At 41.3% G+C, this 22,335-nt stretch overlaps 1 protein-coding gene across 1 annotated transcript; it reads right to left on the reverse strand.

Annotated features, from left to right (window-relative positions):
• Positions 1-595: 595 nt before the first annotated feature.
• MAP3K8 (mitogen-activated protein kinase kinase kinase 8) lies at positions 596-20,818 on the reverse strand. Its single transcript, XM_050313608.1, has 9 exons — positions 20,750-20,818; positions 17,469-17,593; positions 16,252-16,603; positions 12,965-13,129; positions 11,209-11,470; positions 8,550-8,656; positions 4,343-4,495; positions 3,471-3,717; positions 596-1,979 (listed from the first exon to the last, which is right to left on the reverse strand). The coding sequence occupies exons 2-9, from the start codon at positions 17,501-17,503 to the stop codon at positions 1,846-1,848; spliced, it is 1,455 nt and encodes a 484-aa protein (XP_050169565.1). The 5' UTR covers positions 17,504-17,593; positions 20,750-20,818; the 3' UTR covers positions 596-1,845.
• Positions 20,819-22,335: the final 1,517 nt, after the last annotated feature.

Raw genomic sequence — 22,335 nt, forward strand, 5'->3', positions numbered from 1 at the left:
TTATTGAAAGGAAACTGGGGAAGAGATTATAAACCTACCTCCAGTTACTCGAAAAGCTGCTTCCTACTAATTTTATGAATCTCCTTTAGGAACAAAAGCTATCAGCAAAAAATCAGAAAATTGAAACCAGGTCTCTCAAAGCACAGGTGATCATGTTTTCTTTAAGTCAGCTACACTGAAAATCTGATCTCTGAATATCCTGATCACTACAGTCAGTATAAATACTAAGCAGCTAGTCATCTAGAGAATTTGCACAAAGCACTGGAGCAAGTGGGTTATTCCCAGGAGAATTTTTTGCAGCAATTAACATCAGGACTGAATCACTGCATGTGGTACACAACCACTGTGCAACATCCAAGCAGTCCAGAAGGATCACTGGGGTGTGAGAATAAGATTTTGTTAGAAACACTTATCATCTGTTACCAGAGTCCAAACATCCATCAACAATCACCTTCACCCAACTTTCCAATAAATGCAGTACCCGTAGTGTACCTGGACCATGGTAGGGGAGATTGGCCCAAATACAGTCACAGCTCCACACTGTTTTCAAAGATGAAGGAAAAGAGTGACCATGTCTCAAGGCACTGAGCTGGATTTATTCATTTGACAATATCAGTATCAAACTAGAAATCATCTGTTTAAGATCATGTGTTAGGAACAGCATTAAATAACAGACATATGAAAAAGAGACTGTGCTTCAGAAAAGATTCAGTGTACAACATACACAGTATGCCATTAAACACAAATGCTTATAAAGAGTCATCCTAAGCATCAAAGAGAGTTTTATAAAAGTTTACATTCTCATCCTATGGGATGTACAGAACTATGCAGTTTACATAGTTTTATTATCATCCAAAACATCATGTTTCAAATGTATGAGGCACAGCAAAAACAATATAATTCCATTTCCATAGGAACATAAACACTGCTTGTCACTAATGACACGCTTTCCAAACTGTAGCACTCACAGCAATTATACATGTATACAATTTTAAAGTATGAAAAAGCAAGAGTCTGGAGCCTGCCCATGGTTACTGTGCAATAGGGAATAACATTTGATCTACACTTGAAAACTATCATAAATATCCTTGCAATAGCTGTAACAGAGGAAAAAGGTGGAGTCACTGTCATGCTTTGCCAGGGCCAGCTTGCTGTGCTACTCCCAAAGCTAGCCAATACAGCCAGTGAAGGATTCCCTCCACCCACAGAGAAATGGACAGCATCCTGCTTAGCTCCACAGCCCAGGGAAGATGCAAAGTTCACACTCATCTGTAACCAAGTGATGCTTTGACTCCAGAGACAGCTGATAGAAATTAGCTCAGCTTAAGGGATGCCCTGATTTCCAGTAAGAATGACCAGAGATGGTCAAATCTTAAAGAGAGAACAAGACTGAACCAGCCTTTGACTGGTTAAATCAAGGATTATTTTTTTTTTGGGTGGGGGAGGGTTTGCTCTAAGGACAGCTCAGAGAGACTGAATCTTACAGCCCATATGCTCAATTATTATTATATTTTTTCATAACATTACTTGCAAGCACATATTATAAGTTTTATAAAAGTGCAAGGCCCAGCACAGGAAGACAGCCTGGATTAAGACATTCCCAGCAGTGTTCTTTTTGCCATCTTCTTGTCGGTCAACCAGCAGCCGCACAAGTACCATTGCTTGGGATCAGCTTATCAGAGCCCCTAAGGGTTTAGCTTAATCATCTGTGCAATTAAACACTATTCACATTTGACAGCCTACAATGGCAATAGTTTTATGTACAAATTTGAAAATCAAGTCTTAAAATCAAGTTTTAAGAGGTAGAGGTCCATTTCTGACCTGCCAACATAAAATGTTACTGAGTCACTCATATTCTAGGGCTGGTGGTCCCCTAACAATATTGAAGTAACCAGCTAGAGCTCCAAGGTCTATGTAGAGTGATCTTTGCCTCTTTAGCAGGTCTGACTCTTCCATGCTCCCATTACACAATGAGGAATCTAAAAAGGAAAGACAGAAATCATGTCATTATTGCACAAATAGCTAAAGCAGTTCATTTTTGTGGTTGTAGATATTACTGGAATAATTGGCCTATTATTTGATTTTACTAATCTGTGGTTTAGAAAATTTCATTTTTAAGGACAACATAAATCAAACCTCACAAAGTATAACAAATCAACTCGAGGGCAAAGAGAGGTAAGCAGTTTGCAAGTGAAAACAGAAAGTGTGTTCAACTATTTCAAAAAAAGCCTCCATCAGCTGCGACAGCTGTCGTCATCCTCGGAGCTATAGTGATAAAGGAGAGTTTGGTGCAAGGAAAAACCTGCTAACTTTCTGCCAGCTGAAAATTCTGCTTCATCATAGGGCAATTTTCATGTAAACAGATGACATCATCTTTGTCTGGGTGTGACAGTACAGAACAAACATGGAACTGTCAGTCTCAGATTTTTTACTTCTTTTAAATCAGGGTCTGAAGAAACCAGACCTAGTTTGCAATAGCAGAATTCCCCTAAATACTTGTATAATGAGTATCTTGGAATCTCAAGCATCTACATGAAAGTTCTAGTTTAATGGTCAAATATTCTTTTCGTGTTCAAAAGAATTGATTCAGATGGTCTGAGCCTGTCAAAGGATTATGCACTCTCAAGGCAAAATCCAGAACATACAACACCATTCTAAACTCAAAGACTGTGACTGATTTAAATGTTAAGTAAATTTGCTGCAACAATTATGCATTACAGCACCCAAAACTTTGCATAGATATCTTTTCAAATACTTATCCCAACTAAATAAACCCTTTATCTGGGTTGAGTCTTTCAATGTCTTTTGTCAGAACCCTCCTAATGTATTTTATAAGTACAAGAAAATAATTTTGAAGCCTGTTCGCAGTTTGCTGGCACTAAATGTCCCGTGGGCTTGAAACAATCCAAGGGCACACTGAGTTACTACCTGGTTCGTGTATTATCCTTATAAAGCACTTGCTAATGCACAAGGGCAACTGTGTTCTATCCTACAGTAATTTTTGTTTTTAAAACAAAGGGTTTGTACTGCTGACACTCAGCAACATTGGTATGTGTTGCATGCATCTTTTTCCTTAAGGAGGCAAGAAGAACTAGTGGTGGTGTCTGTTGGACTTTGTTGTTGACAAATCACTAGTATCTATAAAACATCTCTAGTACTGTGGCAAATTAAGGCAATTTGGGACAGCGATCTACACTTCATGAAGTGCCTTGAATGACTGCCAGGGCTTTTTTTAAGAGCCAGTCCTTCCGGAGCTGCAGAATTCAGGCTGAGTTCCTCCCCACTGAAGTCAATGGGCGTTTTACAGATCACTTAATGACCTCTGGGTCTGATCTCATCCGACTGGGATTTTCACTGGTCTCTTTCCAGACGCATTTTGAGTTTCGTTGGCTTCTTAACACTCACTCAAATCAAGATTTGACACAAAGTAAAATCTAAACGTGCAAGGTAAGCAAGCCTGATACCATTACCTGTAATGTTTTCTGGCAGCTGCAGATCCTTCCTGGCGAGTAGTCTTTTCCTTTCAAACAATGCCGAGTCCAGACTCTGGCATCTCGGCTGATCTTCTGGGGGTGGGTGTAAGGCTTCGTGTTTCAGTAAGTCGGCTGCAGACAGCCTGTGATTAGGATTCCTTTCCAGAGCTGCTTCTAGCAACATTCTCATGGAAGTGCTGCAGTCTTCAGCAATGTCCTCTAAGGGGGGAGCTTGCTTGTGTATCTGTTGGAATGCAAAAAAGAACACTGAAACAGTTATTCCAAAAACAATGGAAGAGGAAGTCACAGATAACCACAGTTGGTCTGGGAATTCCCCAGTTACAACTCATCACCTCCATAAGTTGAGCTGATCAATTAGAAACGAACATGCAACTGCACAAAATCCACCTTCTTAAAATCAGATTTTATAAGGAATTTAAAAACTCTAAGAAGCTTCAAGCAAGCCAAAAATCCAGTGCAATACAAAATCACCAGGTTTCTGTGCCACACTGGAAGAACCAGAGAATCAAATTTTGCCAGGGTGCAGTTTTTAACTGCAACTTCTAAGAAAAACAGACAAGACAGATGGACTTGTTTCAGTCAAGTCTCACACTGTTCTAACCCTGTCCTCGCAATAAACCCCAGACCTGTAAATTGCAACACAAATCACAGAGATGACTCCAGCTCAGCCTCTGTTTTCCCCTAAATGATCAAAACCCACCTCTTCCCTCCCTCCCCTGAAGCAAAAAAGATGATATCATCTCTCTGACAAATATTTTGGTAGTTTTTATATGACTGGAGTTTTCCCAACACAAGTACAGGAAACTCTTCAACTGAAACTGAGCTGTGGTTTTGCTAAGGACACTTACAATGTAGAGGTAGGATGGATATGCAGAACGAGGATATCTGTTCACCCAGGGCGGGATGCCCGTTTGCATATGAATGATTGTAGCTCCCATGCTGTAGATGTCTGCTTTTGTTGTGTGGCCTCTGCAGAGGATAACTTCAGGGCTCATGTAAATCTGTGGAGAATAGGAAAAACAAAGATTAGTCACTAAGGGAAAACAACAAGCAAAGATGAATTGTGACACTTTGTGACCTGAGAAACCACCCCCTAAATGGATGCATGCGATTAGTACCTGAAGCCTAAAGACCAAGCATCATCTGGGGAAAACAATTTTTGTGCTCTGCACGTTACTACAGTCAAAGATATGACACCTGGACAAACTCATATTCCAAGTCTGCCCTCCCCAGACAGACCACAACTCAGCATTTATGGGACTTGGTTGAGCTGTTCAAGCCATGGCCCTGCTTCCTTCACCAGAGCAGCAGAAACCTCATCCCTCCACAGCAAACGAGTGGCAGTTTGGTTTGTGGGGCACTGCTGGGACTGCTCCATTCTACATGAACAACATGGGTGTGCACTAGGCTAAAGAGAGAGGGAGACCTGCACTGACAGCTACTCAGATGGGGGTAGGAGTCCACTCTTCAAATCCCTGTTACACTGGATACTACACAAGTCTTCTGAACAGAACTGACAGATAAACACCCTCCTGACTTCCTTACTCATCTTCTTCTTATCCAATAACCTGCACGTTGGAGCATTATCCTAAGAAATGGGATGATGAAGAACAAGCCAGGTCTAGGCAATGCATAAATTAAAAGTCAGGTCTCTTAAATCCTGTTGCATGCTCTTTCCATCAGATTACCCCCAAGAGCACCTAGCACAAGCACCCTCTTCTATCCTTTTTTCAAACCAGAAATTCAAATCTTGTCTAAACCAAAATACAGTTTCCATTCAAACACTTCACTGAAACATTTGAATTTGTCAAGATTGAAGAAGGACCTGGTGGGAAGCTCCTGCCAGTTCCAAGCAGTTCAGAGTGCTGCTGGAGGAGAACCAGACAGACAGGGTGCAGGAGGCACACCTCCATGGGTGGCAGGAGCTGTCTGCACAGCTCTGCCACTAGATCAGGGAGCAGGTTTCAACACAACGGCACACTAGGTTAGCAAGCCACAGTATTTGCTTCTGGTTCCTACTTTTCCCTCACCCGATTTCCCTCTAAAGGACTCAAACAAACTTTAATTAGTTCAAGGCATCCTGTCACAAAGAATCACATTAAAAGCCATTAACTGACACAAGGGCAGGAAGTTAAGTCATCACCACATGGTTCGACTACTTATTACCACAGATTGAGAACGGCTGCAGGGCTCACGCAAATTCCAAGGAATATTTCCCAGTAAATCACATACCATATCTGCAAACAGAACTTGCAATTGGAAGTGTGTGCAAAGGTTCAACAGGTGTCTGCAGCTGCTATTGACTCCTATCCACTGCTTTCCTCGGGGCTAAGATAGAATCTCAGTGTGACTGCACACTCAACCTTTAAGTCTCGTAAGGAGCAACGAACAGAATTTCTAAACTCGTAGAAAAAAGTCTTTGGCAAATACAGAACAACTTGAGTGAAATCTATATTAAAAAAAAACCAGCTGCCTTTATGAGAGAAAAAGGATGCTGGTACAAGATTCTGTCTGCCAGGTAAAGTGTGAAAATGGTCAGGATGCACCTGGATTGCACAGGGACAAAACGCAAAAATGGTATGTGCACCCAAGCTCTGATTTTAGACTGGTCTAAGACTCTATTTTCACCAAGGCAGACAGCCCAAGCCACAGATACCTTCCCGTTTTCATTCCTTCTGCCTGCTGTGCTGGCACTTGCCTGCCAGTCAGACCAAAGACACAGCCCAGCTAAAAACCAGTCCTTTCTTCATGCTGGGCTAAGTTTAGTTTAGCACTCCTGAAAATGAATCACACCTTCCACACCCAAACTTTAGCAGATAACTTACTCCCCTCAAATGGTGGTAAGCTGATGCTTACATCTTTTAAGAAAGTGACAGAAGCATAACAGAAAGTGCAGCAACTGCCCGGCCAAAGTATTTCCTGCAGAGCAGTTTCATCACAACCACAGTTTATTATGCTGTATGAATTGTACACAAAAGCAGAAACACCAAGTTTTTCACAGTACACAAACTAAACAAAATTTAACTACCTTTCAATCATTTTGGTCCAAACCGTAACTACTCATTTTCATAAACACAAAGAAGATTCACTACATTCAGACTTCCTGTGCTATAGAAGTGAACAAAAATCCTAACTCCCAGAGAAGAACACACACAGAAGAAAGATAACTCCACCTGCCACTTCCCTCAAGGACACAAGTCCCTGCCAATACCAGATGTAAGAGAAACCAGCCAGCTCACAGACACGATGCTGCACGGCGGTGACAGAGTCCTAACCACAACGATATGAAGAAACAGCACCCCTGAACAACTGCACCACTTCTTAAGGCTGCAAAACAGAGGTATGCAAAACGTGGGAGGACTTTGGAGAAGTCAAGACCTTTCTTTGAAAAGAAATAAAATCCAGAAATCCGGACTACAGAAGGCATTTATGGGTGACTGGATTAGGCACTGCAGAGAGGAAGATGCCTAGAAGGAAGACTGTGAGCAGAAAAGCCTATAGGAAGGAACATCATGAATCCTAGTCTGTAAGTCTTTGACTGGTATCTGAAAATCCCCTTTCCCGGCGCTCTCTCTCCAACCTCACTTCTGGCCTGCAGTGCTGTGGCAGGATTGCCACTTCCAAGGACTAGCTACTGCTCCCCTGAGCCAGTAAATGCCAAACACAGACATATTTCAGGGTTGTATGGATTGTCAGCTTTCTGTGGACGTGACTGCAGGTACTCAACTGTGTAGAATCATTTTCCTCCTGCTAAATGAAAGACTAAGTGTTTTTCACTTGTTAAAGTGAAAACAGTGAAGTGCTTTTCACTTTTCATTTGTTCTTACCAACACGAACTTCATCTGTCCTCCACCAGGAATTGATCATCACCAGTCTGCTCCACAAACCTGGAAATTTCCTGTTTACACAAATCTCCACCCTTGGGAAATACCCTACCAGGGCTTCCAACTCATTGTTCTTTTTCTCATTAACAGCACACAAAATCCCCTTAAACAAACAAAAAACCCCAAACCAAACCAAAGTAAAAAAACAACAAAGCACGTACATTAAACACCAGAAAGCATGTTGCTTCCAGTTCAGTAAGCATTTTAAGCTCTTAACTCCCCTGACTGGAAGGCCAGTGAAAAAAAAAATGTAAGCATTTCCTCAATTATCTTGAAAATAAACAAGCCTGACCTTCTGTGAAATCTTAATTTATCCTACTGTTCCAAGGAGCGAAATGCTCTTTGTCAGTTACACAAGTATCTCCTCTTTACACATGTGGTAGGCTATCAAAGTGGTAAGTGCCAACATTTCAGCTGAAGTTTCCTGTAAACAATCTCCTCCAGCAACAGAGAGCACGCGAAGCCACATCTGCAGCAGCTATCCAAGCTAATTGTTGCTCCTTGGTTGGTTGGTAAAGCTCCAGCCCTGGAAACACTTCGGCATGAACGCAGCCCAAGTGGTGTGCAGGACCTCTGTGCACACTCAAAGTCACTGAGAACATTTAAAAGGCCCCCACCTCCATCACTGTAATGCCTAAAAGCAAATTTACCAGATAATAATCAACTGTGCCATACATAACCCTCAAAGAACCAAAGGGTTACATGTAGATGGTGAACAGAGCTTAGAAATGCTAAGAGATGAAACACAGATATCTGTAATTTCTGCGGTCTTGATGAAGGAGTCAAAGCACTGTGCTGAGTAGGTCACCCCAGTCCATAGTGGGTATCTCAGAAGAAATCTCTGCTAGAGCAAAGAACTAATTCCTGTTTGAAGTGCCTCTGACCAGCAGCAAACAACCCTCCCCAGAGTATTGTTTGACTTCAGTGAATAATTGCTAACAAATGGGACTGCAGAGAAAGTGACAGGGCTTTCAAAGCCTAACACTTGATTCTCCATTCAGCAAGTTGAAAAGAATATAACTGAGACCACATTAATGTTTGTTATTTTTCTCTAAATTTTATAACAACTCTTTTTCCCACACTTCTAACCCTCAAGCTTCAAATATGAGCCTAAGTATCACAACCACAAGAATAGTACAGCATAAGAGCTTCTTTTCCTCCAGCTTCTTACCTCTGTTCCTCTAAGGTCTTTGGGATAGTAAATGTCTTCAGTCATTTGAACGCTTAGGCCAAAATCCACCAAAACAGCCTTAGTTGACATAAAGACAATATTGCTTGCTAAAGGAAAAACAAAATTGACAACATTTAAGTTTCTAGCACTGGCATTTATTTCACAACATGCCTGTTTCATTCAGATGCTGGCCTGAAAAAGAAGAGAGTTTAGCATAACCAATCTCTACAGCCAATAGCCCTTCTAGCTAAAACAAATATGGTAGTCATTTGGTCCAATTTTAAATCATATCTTCAAATCAAACTAGACTGGTTTATGTAAAAGAAGAATCAATGTTTGGTCATTTTCCTAGCTTAAAATAAAAAAAAAGAGAGAGGGAGAAAAAGCTGAGGGTAAGGGAGGAAGATGGAAGACTGGTAGGCATCTCAGCACAGTACTCTGAAGATATTTAATGGTCTCCAAGGGGGAGAGCACGTTGTGCAGGTCTGGCTATGAACAGCACAGCTGTTGGTCACCAAGAGGTGTCTCTACACTACCAATTTAAGTGAAGACAGAAACAGAGTAACTCAGGCCTCTCCTCAGCAGCCACACCAGTCTCCTGCACTGGTCAGCGAGAGCAGCTCAGTGTGACAGTGGAGAGAACAGACTATGGCTGCAAACGTAATAGAAGACCAAACGTTCCAAACTCCCACTAAACTGCAGCAGTATCTAGCTTAATTCACTTTCCTTCACAGAACTCTGCCTAAGGCACAAATTTGTACTCTGAGGTTTTGTTTGCAGCTGTATTTCTGATCAACTATTTATGAATGTAGTGCTCTGTGAGAGCCTTGAGAAATTCCTGTTTGCTGTTTCAGAAGATGTGGTAAAAAAAAAGTCTCCAAGTTACACAACAGAAACACATTTTCTCCCAGAGGAAACTGTGGGCCATTTTCCATCTTGACAGTGCCCACCATGACCATCCAGTGGGAAGACACAAGTTTAATTTCTGCAGTACCAATTCCTGAGGAAATGCTTCACATGGCTGCCTCCTTACCAGTGCTACAAAACTACCTAAATCTGTAGTTTTAGGGATACCTTTGAAGATATGGATTTTAAACACCTCATAACAGACAGTGCAAAGAGCCACACTGCCACAGCACAGCAGGCTCTGCTGCCTGCCTGGGATTCAATCCAGCCCTAGCTGCAGCTCCCTTTGGACTGAAGTTCCCTCTACCAAACAGCCTCATGGTTTAACTGCTCTCCAAACAAGGGTTAAAATGAATGGCAGCACTGAACACCTCTCAAGAGCCAGGATGTCCTCCCCTTCCAGGCTCAAGGCAGTTTTTCCTCTCAGTAAAATCCCCACCTCCTTCTGCATCACCAGGACAGACTCAACAGCAGCTCAATAGCAGCAGATGGAGTGAGGAAGAAATCAGAGATGTTTGGGAAACAGCCTTTTCTATTGATTCCACCTGGCGAGGGAAAACACATCTCTGCTCCCTGGAGTGGAGGCTGCCTTGCCAGGCAGTGGGCATGGCTGCCATTTCAGGCCCAGACTTCCCAGCTCACCCCCAGGCACCTGACAACCACCTGCCCTGTATCCAGCAGCACAGGAAAAGGCTGGAAAAAGTGAAACACACTCATGTCCACCACATTCAAAATGGACTGGTTCTCCTATCTACTATCTAGGTGCAGTAGCTTTGGGCTGGTTTGTTTTTTACATCTTTTAATTAATGTCACTGTTACTGCCAACTACAATAAACCCATAGGAATGACTCTTGCTACAAGTGAGAAAGAACAATTAAGGGAAAAATTAAGCAGTTTTATAGTTGTAAGCCTCTGAGATTCTGACATCTAAAGTACTGACACATATCAAATTAAAAAAAGTGCAAAACCTAGATAAAAATCTAGCAATTCCTGATAATCACCTCCTGTCAACTATTTATTATAATGCTTCAGTGTGAATATTTCTATTTCAAACCCTCAAGTTTAGCTAAATAAACTCACAGAAATACATCTTCATTAGATGTACTGTTACTAGAAATACCTGTCTGCAGGATGAGGTTGTGCATTTAATATTAAATGCAATGTAATGCATTAAAATGTAATTTTTAAGCAATTTAATATTAGTGTATTTAATTTAGATTTAATGTAAATATGTTTAGATTATTTCTCTGTGTTTACATCCAGAGTTTTTTACAAGCAAATATATACTAAAATTTGCTGTAATTGTTGAAATAAAAAAAAAATCAGCACAAATTACTTATTTAGTTCCAAAGTGTCTCAAACTGAGGAATAGCCATGTAGAAATGTAGAACTTAAAAGAAGATGCGAGCCAAAGGTCAGCATGGAAACACTCAGGATGAATTTACATGGAAAGCCGGAAACTTCTGTCTTAACACAGACTGATAATTTCACTCTTTAGGTTTTTATTTAAATTGAGTTTCTCACAAACGGCAAAGTATCTATGACATTCTAATTATCCTCCCCACTGAAGTGAATTAATAAATAGTGTAAATAACTAATACCTCCAAAACCTGACCTTGCCATTTGTTAAGCATTATCCATCCCTCCCTCCCAGAGATATGAGGGTACATGCCCCAGCTTAGTCCCAGGCTCTCCACCAGGGTCCCAGCCCATCCTGGACTCGAAAGTACCCCAAGGAATCGCACAGACGTACGTTTGATATCATGGTGGATAATCCTCTTGGAGTGCAGAAAGTCAAGTCCTTTCAGAATATGCTTTGTCACCCAAATGATTTCAAACTCTCTCATAGGACCACAACTTTCCAGCTTTTCCATGACAGATCCTCCCTCTCCGGCTTCCATAAAGAGATGGATTGTCTCATCCCACAAAATAGCGCCGTATAATTCAGCAATGTTTTCGTGACGGAAGCATGCCTGTATTTCAACATCTGATGGTTTGAACTGTTCCACTGGGACCTAGGACATTGAAACAAAACCACAGAAAAGCAGTTCAAAAAACAAGTTACTCATACTAACACTAGTTATCCTACAGATTAATATGAAAGTAGCACAGCACTCCTATCCACTTGTTAAAATACAGAGCTTTACTTTGATCCTGTGACTTGTTCTTCCTTTGCAGTTGACAGACATCCTGTTAAAAGCTGAGAGACATTTTGGAACCAGGCCCAAATAAAAAGTGCAATCTTCCAGAAAAAGCAATGTAGCAAGAGCTATTCCCGTCAAAACCCAGTGCTTATGCAAAAGCTTTATGCAAACTTCCTGGTGAAGGAGATAAAATTCCCACTGCTTTTTCCATTAGCTTTGTGCAGTCTCATCTGCTCTACCAGAACTATACACCCACCTGACAGGTGGATCAGTGCTTGCCATGCTCAGCACAGTCTGCAGACTAACCCTGCTCAGGACCATCACTGACCTCAATGCAGTCCTTATCAGCACTGTTTTACGGCTTACGAGAAATCAAACCTGCTTTGAAGTCAGCAGCACTTCATTTCTTTAAAAAGTACTAATGGCAGATTGCTAAAACAATAAAAGCAGTGTTTGCTTTCACACAGAAAATCTACTACCACCCTTTTTTATTCTCCTTCCCTCAGACTCATGTCTGTGAACCAAATAAGAGACTGATATTTTTATTTCAAAATGAAATATTGTTTGTGTTTTCCAAAACATTATGATGCTTTAATTCTGCAGTGGGTTACGCAGGAGCAGCAAACTAAATCTGTCCCCCCATGGACACACACTGGCTGCAAGGAAAGGATGTACACCTGCCTCCCCAACTCTTCCACAAAGAAGTAATACAGGTACTTATTCATGAGCTGGGGGATACAGAGCAATGACCTAGCTGAGTTTTTACTGGCCCTGAATATTTACTGCTCCATTCAGAATAGTATGCTAAAAGGCAAAGATGAAAAAAAAGTTGGCTTACATAAAAGTAAGGCAGTGCTCAGTAGTTTTTCTTCAGACATGTCTCAACCTTTACTCAGTGCCCAAAACACTGGAGTTGGAGTAGGAGTTGCATGTACTGAGCTCTCAGGGACTTTAAAGGCACTGGAGTAATGAAAACTGAAGTCTGAGGACCTCAGTTAAAGGATAACAGAGTAAAACCAGCTGCAGCAAAGGGGTTTTGCTACCACCTTCAGCAGGGAAGTGATCTCACACTGATATTTTACCATGTGAGTAGAGCAGAAAATCTACTCCCATACCACAGCCCATGTGTTAGTTACATATACTTAGAGATACTTTCAAAACTCAGAAACTTTTGCAGTCTCAGAGCCAAAAAAGTAACACAAGTTAACAGTTAAAAATGTGCATTTTTCCTACCTTGTATAGGCCAACAAAACCAAGATGATCATTAGCCAACAGTGGAATTTGATGCAGACATATTTGAAAATATACTCTATGTATTACATCATACAATATTTGCTCAGAGATAAAACTACTGGACTAACATACCAATTTGCATGCCATTCGTTTCTTGGTTTCTCTGTCTTGGGCTAAGTACACCTTCCCAAAAGCTCCCCGAGGAATAAAATCAGAGCCAATGTTCCTGTAAGTCAGCTTCCATGGAAACAGGAGCACATCTGAGTCAATCTGATAGCGCCCATTTTTGGGTGTGATCTGTCGAGTTAAACAAATAATTAGAAACTCACAATGAAGTTAAAACTACTTCAAACCTAATTAATTTTATACATGTAGTGGGGAAAAAATAATATATCACTTATATATTTGCATGACTGCTCAGCAGTCTTTATTTAGAAACACCAAATGGGAACAGCATGTGAGGTGTGGCATTCATTCACAGACTAGGCATCCACGTCTCTCTCCAGTGACTAACTTTCAAAGTGTAAGTTGCAATTAATTGTCTTGAAACAACAACAACAGCAGCTGGGTTAATGAAATTACCCACCTGTTGTTATTAGATTTACCTGCACATGTTTGTCCTTCCTGTAATCTGTTAACTTGTTGTGCCACATACCTGTTACTCACAGGTTATCTTATACAATGTGAGCAAGAGTTTCAGCATTTCCTAATATCACATGTACTGCTAGGGGAGCACATTTTAATTTTCTGTCTTGTATCAGAGTTTCTGCTGCTTAGTAAAAGGTTGAAGAAGTCTGCCATGATTTTATCAGCCACCTTCCTCTAGTTTTATACCATAGTTTAAATTAAAAAAAAAAAAAGAGCAGGAGTAACACTGCTTTATGTGGATAATGCTGGGAGCTTTTGCTCTTTTATATCACCAACTAGGCAAGGAGGGCTTCTCCAGGAAGCGATTCAGGGCACCTAAGTCAGTATCCTGCTCTAAATCTTTCTCTGAGACGGGACCAAACACTTAAATACAGCCATGTGAGTACTGCCTGAGGTCTGATGTTATTTTTTCAGTCTCTTAATATTCTCTCAGCTAAAGAATTAATAATGTTTTCCATGAATACTCTTCTAATTAATTCAGAGATACACAGTATTGTCAGTATTTGGAATATCATTAACCTGTTTACTGCTACTTTATCAAGATTCTTGAAGAGATGTAAAATCAGACCAAGGATATTTATCACTTCATGTCTGTCATATGGCCTCATTCAGCTCTTCAGTTACTCTTTTTAAGACAATAGAATCTTAAGATTATTTGGTTTAGATTTCTTTTGCAGATGTAACACACACAGTCTTTCGTGCTTAACCTACCTTCATGTTTTTCAACTATGAAAGTATTTGCTTGACTCCTAAAATTGTCATTTGTATCTACATGAAATAAATTAATTTTTTGAAGTTCCTAAATTTGGGGAAGATAAATTCTTAACCTTTAGCAGCAGGGGGGATATCTCTTAATAAACCGTGTTTTGCTTAGGATATAGAGAATGAGCCTCCCCTCTACTTACTGTAAAGCAATCCAAACATCTCTAGCAATCCATACATCTTGCCTGCCGCCTTCTGCATTTCAAGGGGTTGAGACTAATTAATCCACCATGGGTTACATGTTATCCTGGAAAGGCTGAGTAGAATGGATTTGCAGAGCTAGAGAGTAACAACCACAACACTATTCACATTTTCAGGAGGCTTTCAGGACTAGTTCCCAGCCGGGCCCTGTGAATGCTAGTTTGTGGCTGTAGTGCACCCTCCAGTTTAGTTTCAACTCCAAGAAATCCAGCTTGTGCACTTCAAGACCCTTTGTGACGAGAGCCACGGACGCAGTCAGTGAGGGTCACCAGGCAATCAGAAACATTCCTGATCCTAACTAAAATGCTGTAGGTATTTACAACGTAGATGCCCCTGCTGAAATGCATGCACAGGTAATGCCCTGCCTCCAGCCCTCAGTTGCTTAATGGGATCACGTGGACCTAATAGTACTTCGTTCATACCAATTGTATGCATCTGTAGAAACAATGTGCAAGCAAAACAACCACGAGTATGTAGAACAGTGTCTACCTTAAGTATAGGAAACATTTAATATTACTAAGTGTCATTTCAATGTTACAGAGTTGAAAAGTGATTGTTTTGCAATACTGCAATGCTCCCTCCAAATCAGAATAAAGCAATACCCTGTGCTATTTTACACCTGAACAACCAGTAAGCCTCAAGCAAACAGTGTTCACATATAAAACATACTACATTCAAGATATTTAAGATGATAGAAGTGGAACATCTTAAGAAAATATAGCAGCAGCACAACCATAGATGAATAAACTTCCATTTCATAATTGATTGTTTCTAGAGCAACTGATCTTAAACAGGAGTCAAATGATACTAACATCCAAAGATATTGTGCTTGTAGAGCACAAATAATTGTAGGGAAAAAAGGAACATATCTCAAAACAGCATATCTATAACTTGAATTTACTAGTGTGAGATATTACATAATATTGTAATTCTTAAAATCACACTTGATACTATGTGCTTTTTTCTCCTTATGTTACTATTATTGATATTTTGTGCAGACGAAGTGAATTTAGTAACTACATCAATAAATCCTGGATCTTTATTTTCGGGAGTTTGCATAATGGACTCTTTTTACTGCATGAACTCAAGACACTGGAAGACCCTTACTGTCTCCTGAATCTGTAAAACATCATAGTCCACAGAATTATAGAAAGGCTTGGGGTGGAAGAGACCTTGAAGATCATCTAGTTCCAACTCCCCTGCCATGGGCAGGAGATGCCACCCACTAGATCAGGTTGCTCAGGGCCCCATCCTACCCGGCCTTGAACTCTTCCAGCTATGGGGCATCCACAGATTCTCTGGGCAGACTGTTCCAGTGCCTTACCACCCTCAGAGTAAAGAATTTCTCCCCAACATCTAATCTAAATCTCTCCTCCTCTAGTTTAAACCATTCCTCCTTGTCCTATCACTACATGACCTTGTAAAAAGTCACTCTCCCTCTTTTTTATATGAGTTGAGAATTTTATAAGCCCCCTTTAAGTACTGAAAGCACAGGGAGTTGCGTATTTTGCTTTTTTACTGCTTGTCTCAAGTTCGTATTTAATACTGGGAAATGTCTTCTAATCTCCAGGGATATAAAGAGGCAACATAAAGTGGATCCTTCTAAAGAACAGACCCTTCTCCATAGCTGCCTGAGACTGCAGGGGCAAGGCTTGGTGGTCTCAGAGCTTCCCTCCAGCCCCAGGGTTGCACAAGAAACCACAGCCTGACTGTTACCCCTGGGACTGGGGTGATCTTTATTTAGATTCATTAAAACCTTCTAATTCCTTAGTTCTACTAAATGTCAAGTTAAAAGAAAACGGACGTACCATATTCAAAAGGATTCCAGATTCTTGTTGTCTGCATCCTTTGAATTGTTTTGCAGTGTTCGACACCTGATTTGCAAAAGCCAGCAGGTCTTCCACAGTCCCGTATTTGACAGAGGACATAAAAGAAACCTCCCTTTCACAAAACAGTAAAGATTCTGAACGTTCATCATTTTGATTTGCCTCTTCACACATTGTTAATAAGCTGTCTTCATAGACTGCGATGTCTTCAAGGTTTTCCATGATGTCTATCACCTTGGACATATTTAGATCAGTTAGCAAAAAGTCAATTTCCTCTTTGCTATCACTACCTGTGCTCATATACTCCATTACTGTCCACTTTGCAAAACGACTCCTGAAAAAAAAAAAAAAGAAACAAACCTGAAAACACTTTTCACCTAAATTTGTTTTAGCAAAGTAAGAATGAAAAGAAGAAATGAGGGTGATCAACAGCTCATCATTATAGTTAGATTTAAAATAAATAATTTGTATTATGAAGAAAATCATAGTTAGTAGCCTAGATAAAGAAAAAATGGAAAAGTCCTTGCTAGTGAAATGTATTTAGAAGTTATTAGTGAACTCCCCTGTCAATCATTCTTGTAATTTATTATGATAAAGCTTTTCATTAGAGGAACTGGTACAGTAAGGATACATCACTGTGACAGATATGCAAAAATGAAGGAGCACCTTCAATACAAATAAAGGAATTCACTGTTTGGAAAGGAATGACAGAGATATTAACATTCTCAATTAGTTTATGTCCAACTTTTTACTGGCAGTTTACGTGATGTATCCAGAAAGAAGGGGAGCATCTGTTAATATCACTGTACAAATCACAAGTAAGTCCCCATCTAAGATACACAACCTACATATTTTAGTAAATAACTGATCAGAACCAGACTCAAACTGAAATTTTCACCAGTTTCAGAAGAAAGTCAGAAACTGAGTTATCATAAAAGCAATGAACTTTTGAAGCCGTTTCCAGCAGTTTGTTCTGCTCCCACCAGTCGTAAAAATAACTTTTTAGGTTACTATCACAACTATTTTGCTAAGTGGATTTATATGAAACTGGATTCATCATTCCAAGAAGTCCCCTGCCATCCCAGATTTCTACTTTAAGTCAGTGAGAGTTACTTCTTCAAATTAAAAATGTATGCATAGTCAGTCATTAAAATACTGACACAAATAGTTTTCAACACATAAATGTCTAGAGTACTTACCCTGTATTTAACCTGGTTACATCACTCAAAACCATTAAAAACGTCTCAATATAATCCCCGAAGTCGTCATGTTTTTTGAACCCATATTTACCTCCGATGATAATTTCGCAGCGTCTTGTGTTAGTCTATTAAAAAAGCAAAACAAATAAAGACATTGCATACCAGCTCAAGCAGAAGGACTGGTTTGTACTTACATAGGTCATTTGCTTCACAAGCTTCACGGAAAGAAAAACTAGTAATCACAAGGCTGAGATAACAGGGGATTTTTCTGCAGAAAAAGATGACAGCTCAAAAAATAATCAAGCTACTGTATGCTCATCCAGATTTCCAAGTAGTAGTGAAAAATAGTTTTTCCATGGTTAGGTCCCGAGTTTTATTCTCTCTGCCTCATGCTTGTTTATAGCAAAGAGAGAAGCATCTCCTTTTCCTTTAGCAGAACTAAGCAGAGCATGGCCTCTTTAGAGAGCTCTCATTTCCCTTTTTCATAATCCACTGCAACCATCTATTTTGGGCAAGAGATAACAACCAGACTAAAAGAACACTTAAAAAATAAAAAGAAAAAAATGAAAAAAGAAAAGCAGCAAACACAACCTTATCTCAAGGACAAGCAGCAGACTCGGTCCCCTGAGGCCATGAAGCAATGCCATTTACCCAGGTACAGTTTCTGGTTATGATCACTATCTTTCTTGCCCGCACCACAAGGAGGTGGAAGCTTTGTGGCACATATTTCTCATGGGTTAGAGTATTTACGTCAGCTCTAATGTGAGGGAAACCAAGTAAAATGACGTGTCTGACTTGGCAAAGAATTCGGACCACGTGCTGAGAATTCAAAAGGCAGGACAGGACAGCAGACGCAGCACCAGAAAAGGCAAGGAGGGTGTCTGTTCCTTTTCAAACTCAGACCCAAACCCTGAGAGTGACGGTGGCAGAGCAATACTGTGACCCCCCCAAAACCCCCAAGATGGACAGAGTGACCTTCACCAGCACTCTACACCAGTTCACCCAGCCTCCAGTCAAACTGCACCCCTAGCATTAGCGCAGCCAGGTTGGAAACTAGCTCTAGTCAATCAGAGAGGACCCAGGCTTTGTATCTGGGGTGCTCAGAGAGCTCAGGTTTTCCAACCTACACAAAAAATAAAAGATGATGTGGGTGTTTCCCAACCCCTATCACCCCATCTTCCTGCTCCATGACCAAGCTACAGGCTGTTAACAAACCCTGAAAGTGACTACTCTTTATTACAAAGGAGATTTCTACTTTTCCCCACAGCATGACTTCTATTCATTGTGCTTTTTTGGTGCTGAATTAGCAGGGGTAGAAAGAAAAGAAACAGTGCAGTCACAAAAGGAACTGAGAGACAACATGTGTAAAGTCAGGTAAAGTTACAAACTAGTCCTGAGGGACTTCTTGAAGAAAAACATGAGCCTTTAGATGCTCTGGTCTTTTGTGGATAAAGACAAGTACATACCACAATTAAACTAATTTACTCTCTGACAGCATTTTCATATACATGGCATCTGTACAGATTAGACCAAATGTAGCTTTCTGTAAGTGCCAGCTCTGCTCTGTTCCTCAAAACGTCCCCAAACTGCAGCACAATACTAATAATATTCTTGGCAGTTTCAGTACTACCCAAAAAGCTCTGAATAACATGAAAAAGTGACTACAACCTGCATATTCTCAGTTCTATGCTTTTAGTGCTTGAGAAAAGCTGTAAACGCTTCACCTTTACAGCTACCTGAAAGGAAGTGGTAGAGAGGTGGAGGTCAGTCTCTTCTCCCAAATAACAAGTGATGGGACATGGGGAAATTGTCTCAAGTTGTGCCAGGATCAGTTTACATTGGATATTAGGAAAAATTTCTTTACTGAAAGGGTTGCAAACACTGGAACAGGCTGCCCAGGGAAGTGATGCAGTCACCGTCCCTGGGGTGACTTAAAAGACATGTAGACATAACTGCACTTTGGGACATGGTTTAGTGGTGGACTCGGTAGTGCTACGTTAAGGGTTGGACTGAGTGATCCTACAGGTGTTTTCCAACTAAACAATTTTATGATTCTAATTTTCCTATATCTAGCAAATTCTAAACACCAAATGTTTACATAATGAAAGCAGTATCTGGACTATAAAAGCTGATTTTTTATATTATGCAGCAATTTAGTATTATATTTCCACCACTGGCAAAAAAGGTGTCCATTTACCAATACGGAATTCACTTTTTGTTTTTACCCTAAAATCCTGTACTAGTATCAGTGGTGAGCACTCATATAATATTTAACCATTCTATATAACCCAGGTTCATGAAGAAACTACATCACTAAGTAGGCTTTACTTAGATTCTCAGCTAAAAAAGTTGGTCTTACCTACAGTGGAAAAACAAAACTACGTGCAAGCACTTAAGTCAGTTGCTAAAGCACAAGACTCTTTCTCCAGTTCTGCCAATATTTCAACATCATCACATGAGTAATTTGCAAGCCAAAGGTTTATTTCTCTATTTATCATGCAAAACTTTTCAAACCCTTTTGCCTGAGAAGTGTGCTGCCTGAGAGCATCCTTATATCCATCATATTAAATGAGAGTCACTGGATACCAGAATTCTGAGACACTGTGGGACTTTTTGAGGTTCACCGATCAACAAAGCAAAAAATTAAACAAAATCTACAATAAAAGTAAAATAAACATCAGCCCAAACCTGAATAGACTGGCTCAATACAACCTCACACCCATAATAAAGATCTCTCCTGCTGCTTTTAGGGAATAATTTCCTAATCTAAGTGACAAGTCATTTCCTACTAGCGATGAAAAAAGTCCTTATGTGCCTTTAAGAAAACTTACTGATGGACTTCGAAAACCACAATCCCTCTGGAAGGAAAGTTCTACTGTTAAGGAGCAAGAAATGTCAACACCTCAATTTCGACAGCACTGCACATGTTCACTTGGAAGAAGAAAATCCCCAACTCTCCCAGCGCTGGCAGCGGCAGAGCCCAACTCCAACTCCAGCTCCAGCCCCTTCCTGCCCTGCAGCCCCCGGGGACAGCGCAGGTGCCGCAGCCCCCGCGGACACACGGCGGTGCTCGGGAGGGCGAGGGCGGACCGGGACTGACCCCAGGACAGCCCTGCAGCCCCAGCCCGGTGCCCGAGCTGGAGGCAAGTGGAGCGGGACCCGACCACCTCCGCCCCGGCAGCGCAGCCCCGTCCCGTCCCGCTCCATCCCGCCAGGGATCCCGGCGCCTCTCCCAGCGCTGCCCCCTCCCGTCCCAGCCCCCCAGCCCCGTCCCCGCTCACCCCCGGGCCGCCGGGAGAGCACTCGCCGCCTGTCCGCCCGCTCCCAGCGCCGCTCGGCCGCGTCCCGCGGGAAACTCCCGGGGGCGGGGAAGGGCGCAGGTAGCACCGCCCGCCCCTCGCCGAGGGCGGGGGACCGGGGCGGCCCCGACCGCGGTTTCTATTTCGGTTTCCCGGCAGAGGATGGCCAGCGCCGCCCAGTCCCGGCCCGGCCGTAACCCCGGCCAGCGCTCGCCTCCTGCCCCGACCGGCGCATCGCTGAACCGCTCTCCTACAGCCCCTCGTGTTCCCGTGTGCACATAGAGGAGATCCCTCAGCTGCATCCATACATCAAGTTTAAGCGTTATCTGAATCAAACTTCAGCTGACACTCGGGTGGAATTTAGGGCAACAATTTTAATAGTTTGTTATTGGCAGTAGGATTAAAACACTCCAGGACACAGTAGCGTGAATTTGGCAATTGCTAAAATTGGGCAGGACTACTTTTTATTTCTCATCCAAAAGGCAGTAACTGTTGCAGAACTGTGCTGCCCAATAGCTCCTCTTCAGTCAGTTCGTTTTTAAAGAGACAAGTAGCACCTTTACCAAAACCAGCTGCCACAGCATTAGGAGCTGATGAGTTGAACCTGTCTCAAGGTGTCAAGGTTAATTTTCTATTTATTATCTGCAGTGTCATGACTATCCACTTGCTGAAGTCAGTGGCAAAACTTTCATTATAAAGTTTCAGAACAAACATTCACCTTAGGCTTCAGTGTTTACTACTTCATACAAATCCTTTTCTGTTGATATGATCCAGACACACTGACTCCCTTGTTTAAAGGTTCTGTGTTTGCTACCTCTCCTATGTTGTTCAGAATGGGCCAAAGTATGTCACAAATGACATTCTGAAATGTACAGGGACTTGGACTCTCTACAGGACCTTCTTCTTTTCCTTAGCATCATAACTATGCATGTGGAACACTACTAGCAGGGTTAACCTTTGCTCACAGTGTCTTCTCCAGACTATACAGATGATAAATACATGGCAAGCCTCTCTATATAAAGAAATATGCGTGTTCTTTGTTGAGTTTGACCTTGTTCAACCCAGTGCATTTGCTAAAAAATGCCTGTGAAAAAAATAAGAAAGCTGAAGATTATTAAAGACAAAAAAAGAGGAAGAAAATTAGGGGACTGAGGAAGAAGTTAGGCTACAGGAAAGGCCAGGCCAAGCAAAGGGTGGAACTGGCAGCACCTTGAAAGTGGGAGGTTAAGGAGGCTGAGTAACACATCCTTAACGTGCAGCACCTCTCACGCTAAGGTGCTAGAGGTATCCTCTTTCAGGAACTTGCTTGTGCTATTAGTTTCCCCAAACCCACAATTAATTTTAATGAAACCATTTTCTTTTTTTAGACCAACTTCAAAGGGGGAAAGAGGAGGAGTTTCTCTTTCCACATCAATGAATTTAGGCAGGACAAGTCATAGGATTCCAGGGGAAACTTGCCAGAGAGAGAGGGAGGAAACACAAGTTCCTGCTCCATGGTATGCATATGTAGGATATAAATTGAAAGGATGTATTTTAAATCAATCTACTCTGTCTTAATGATCATCCTG

This window comes from Myiozetetes cayanensis, unplaced genomic scaffold (assembly GCF_022539395.1).
Source record: "Myiozetetes cayanensis isolate MyiCay16 unplaced genomic scaffold, myiCay2020 scf1, whole genome shotgun sequence".
NCBI classification, from domain to species: domain Eukaryota; kingdom Metazoa; phylum Chordata; class Aves; order Passeriformes; family Tyrannidae; genus Myiozetetes; species Myiozetetes cayanensis.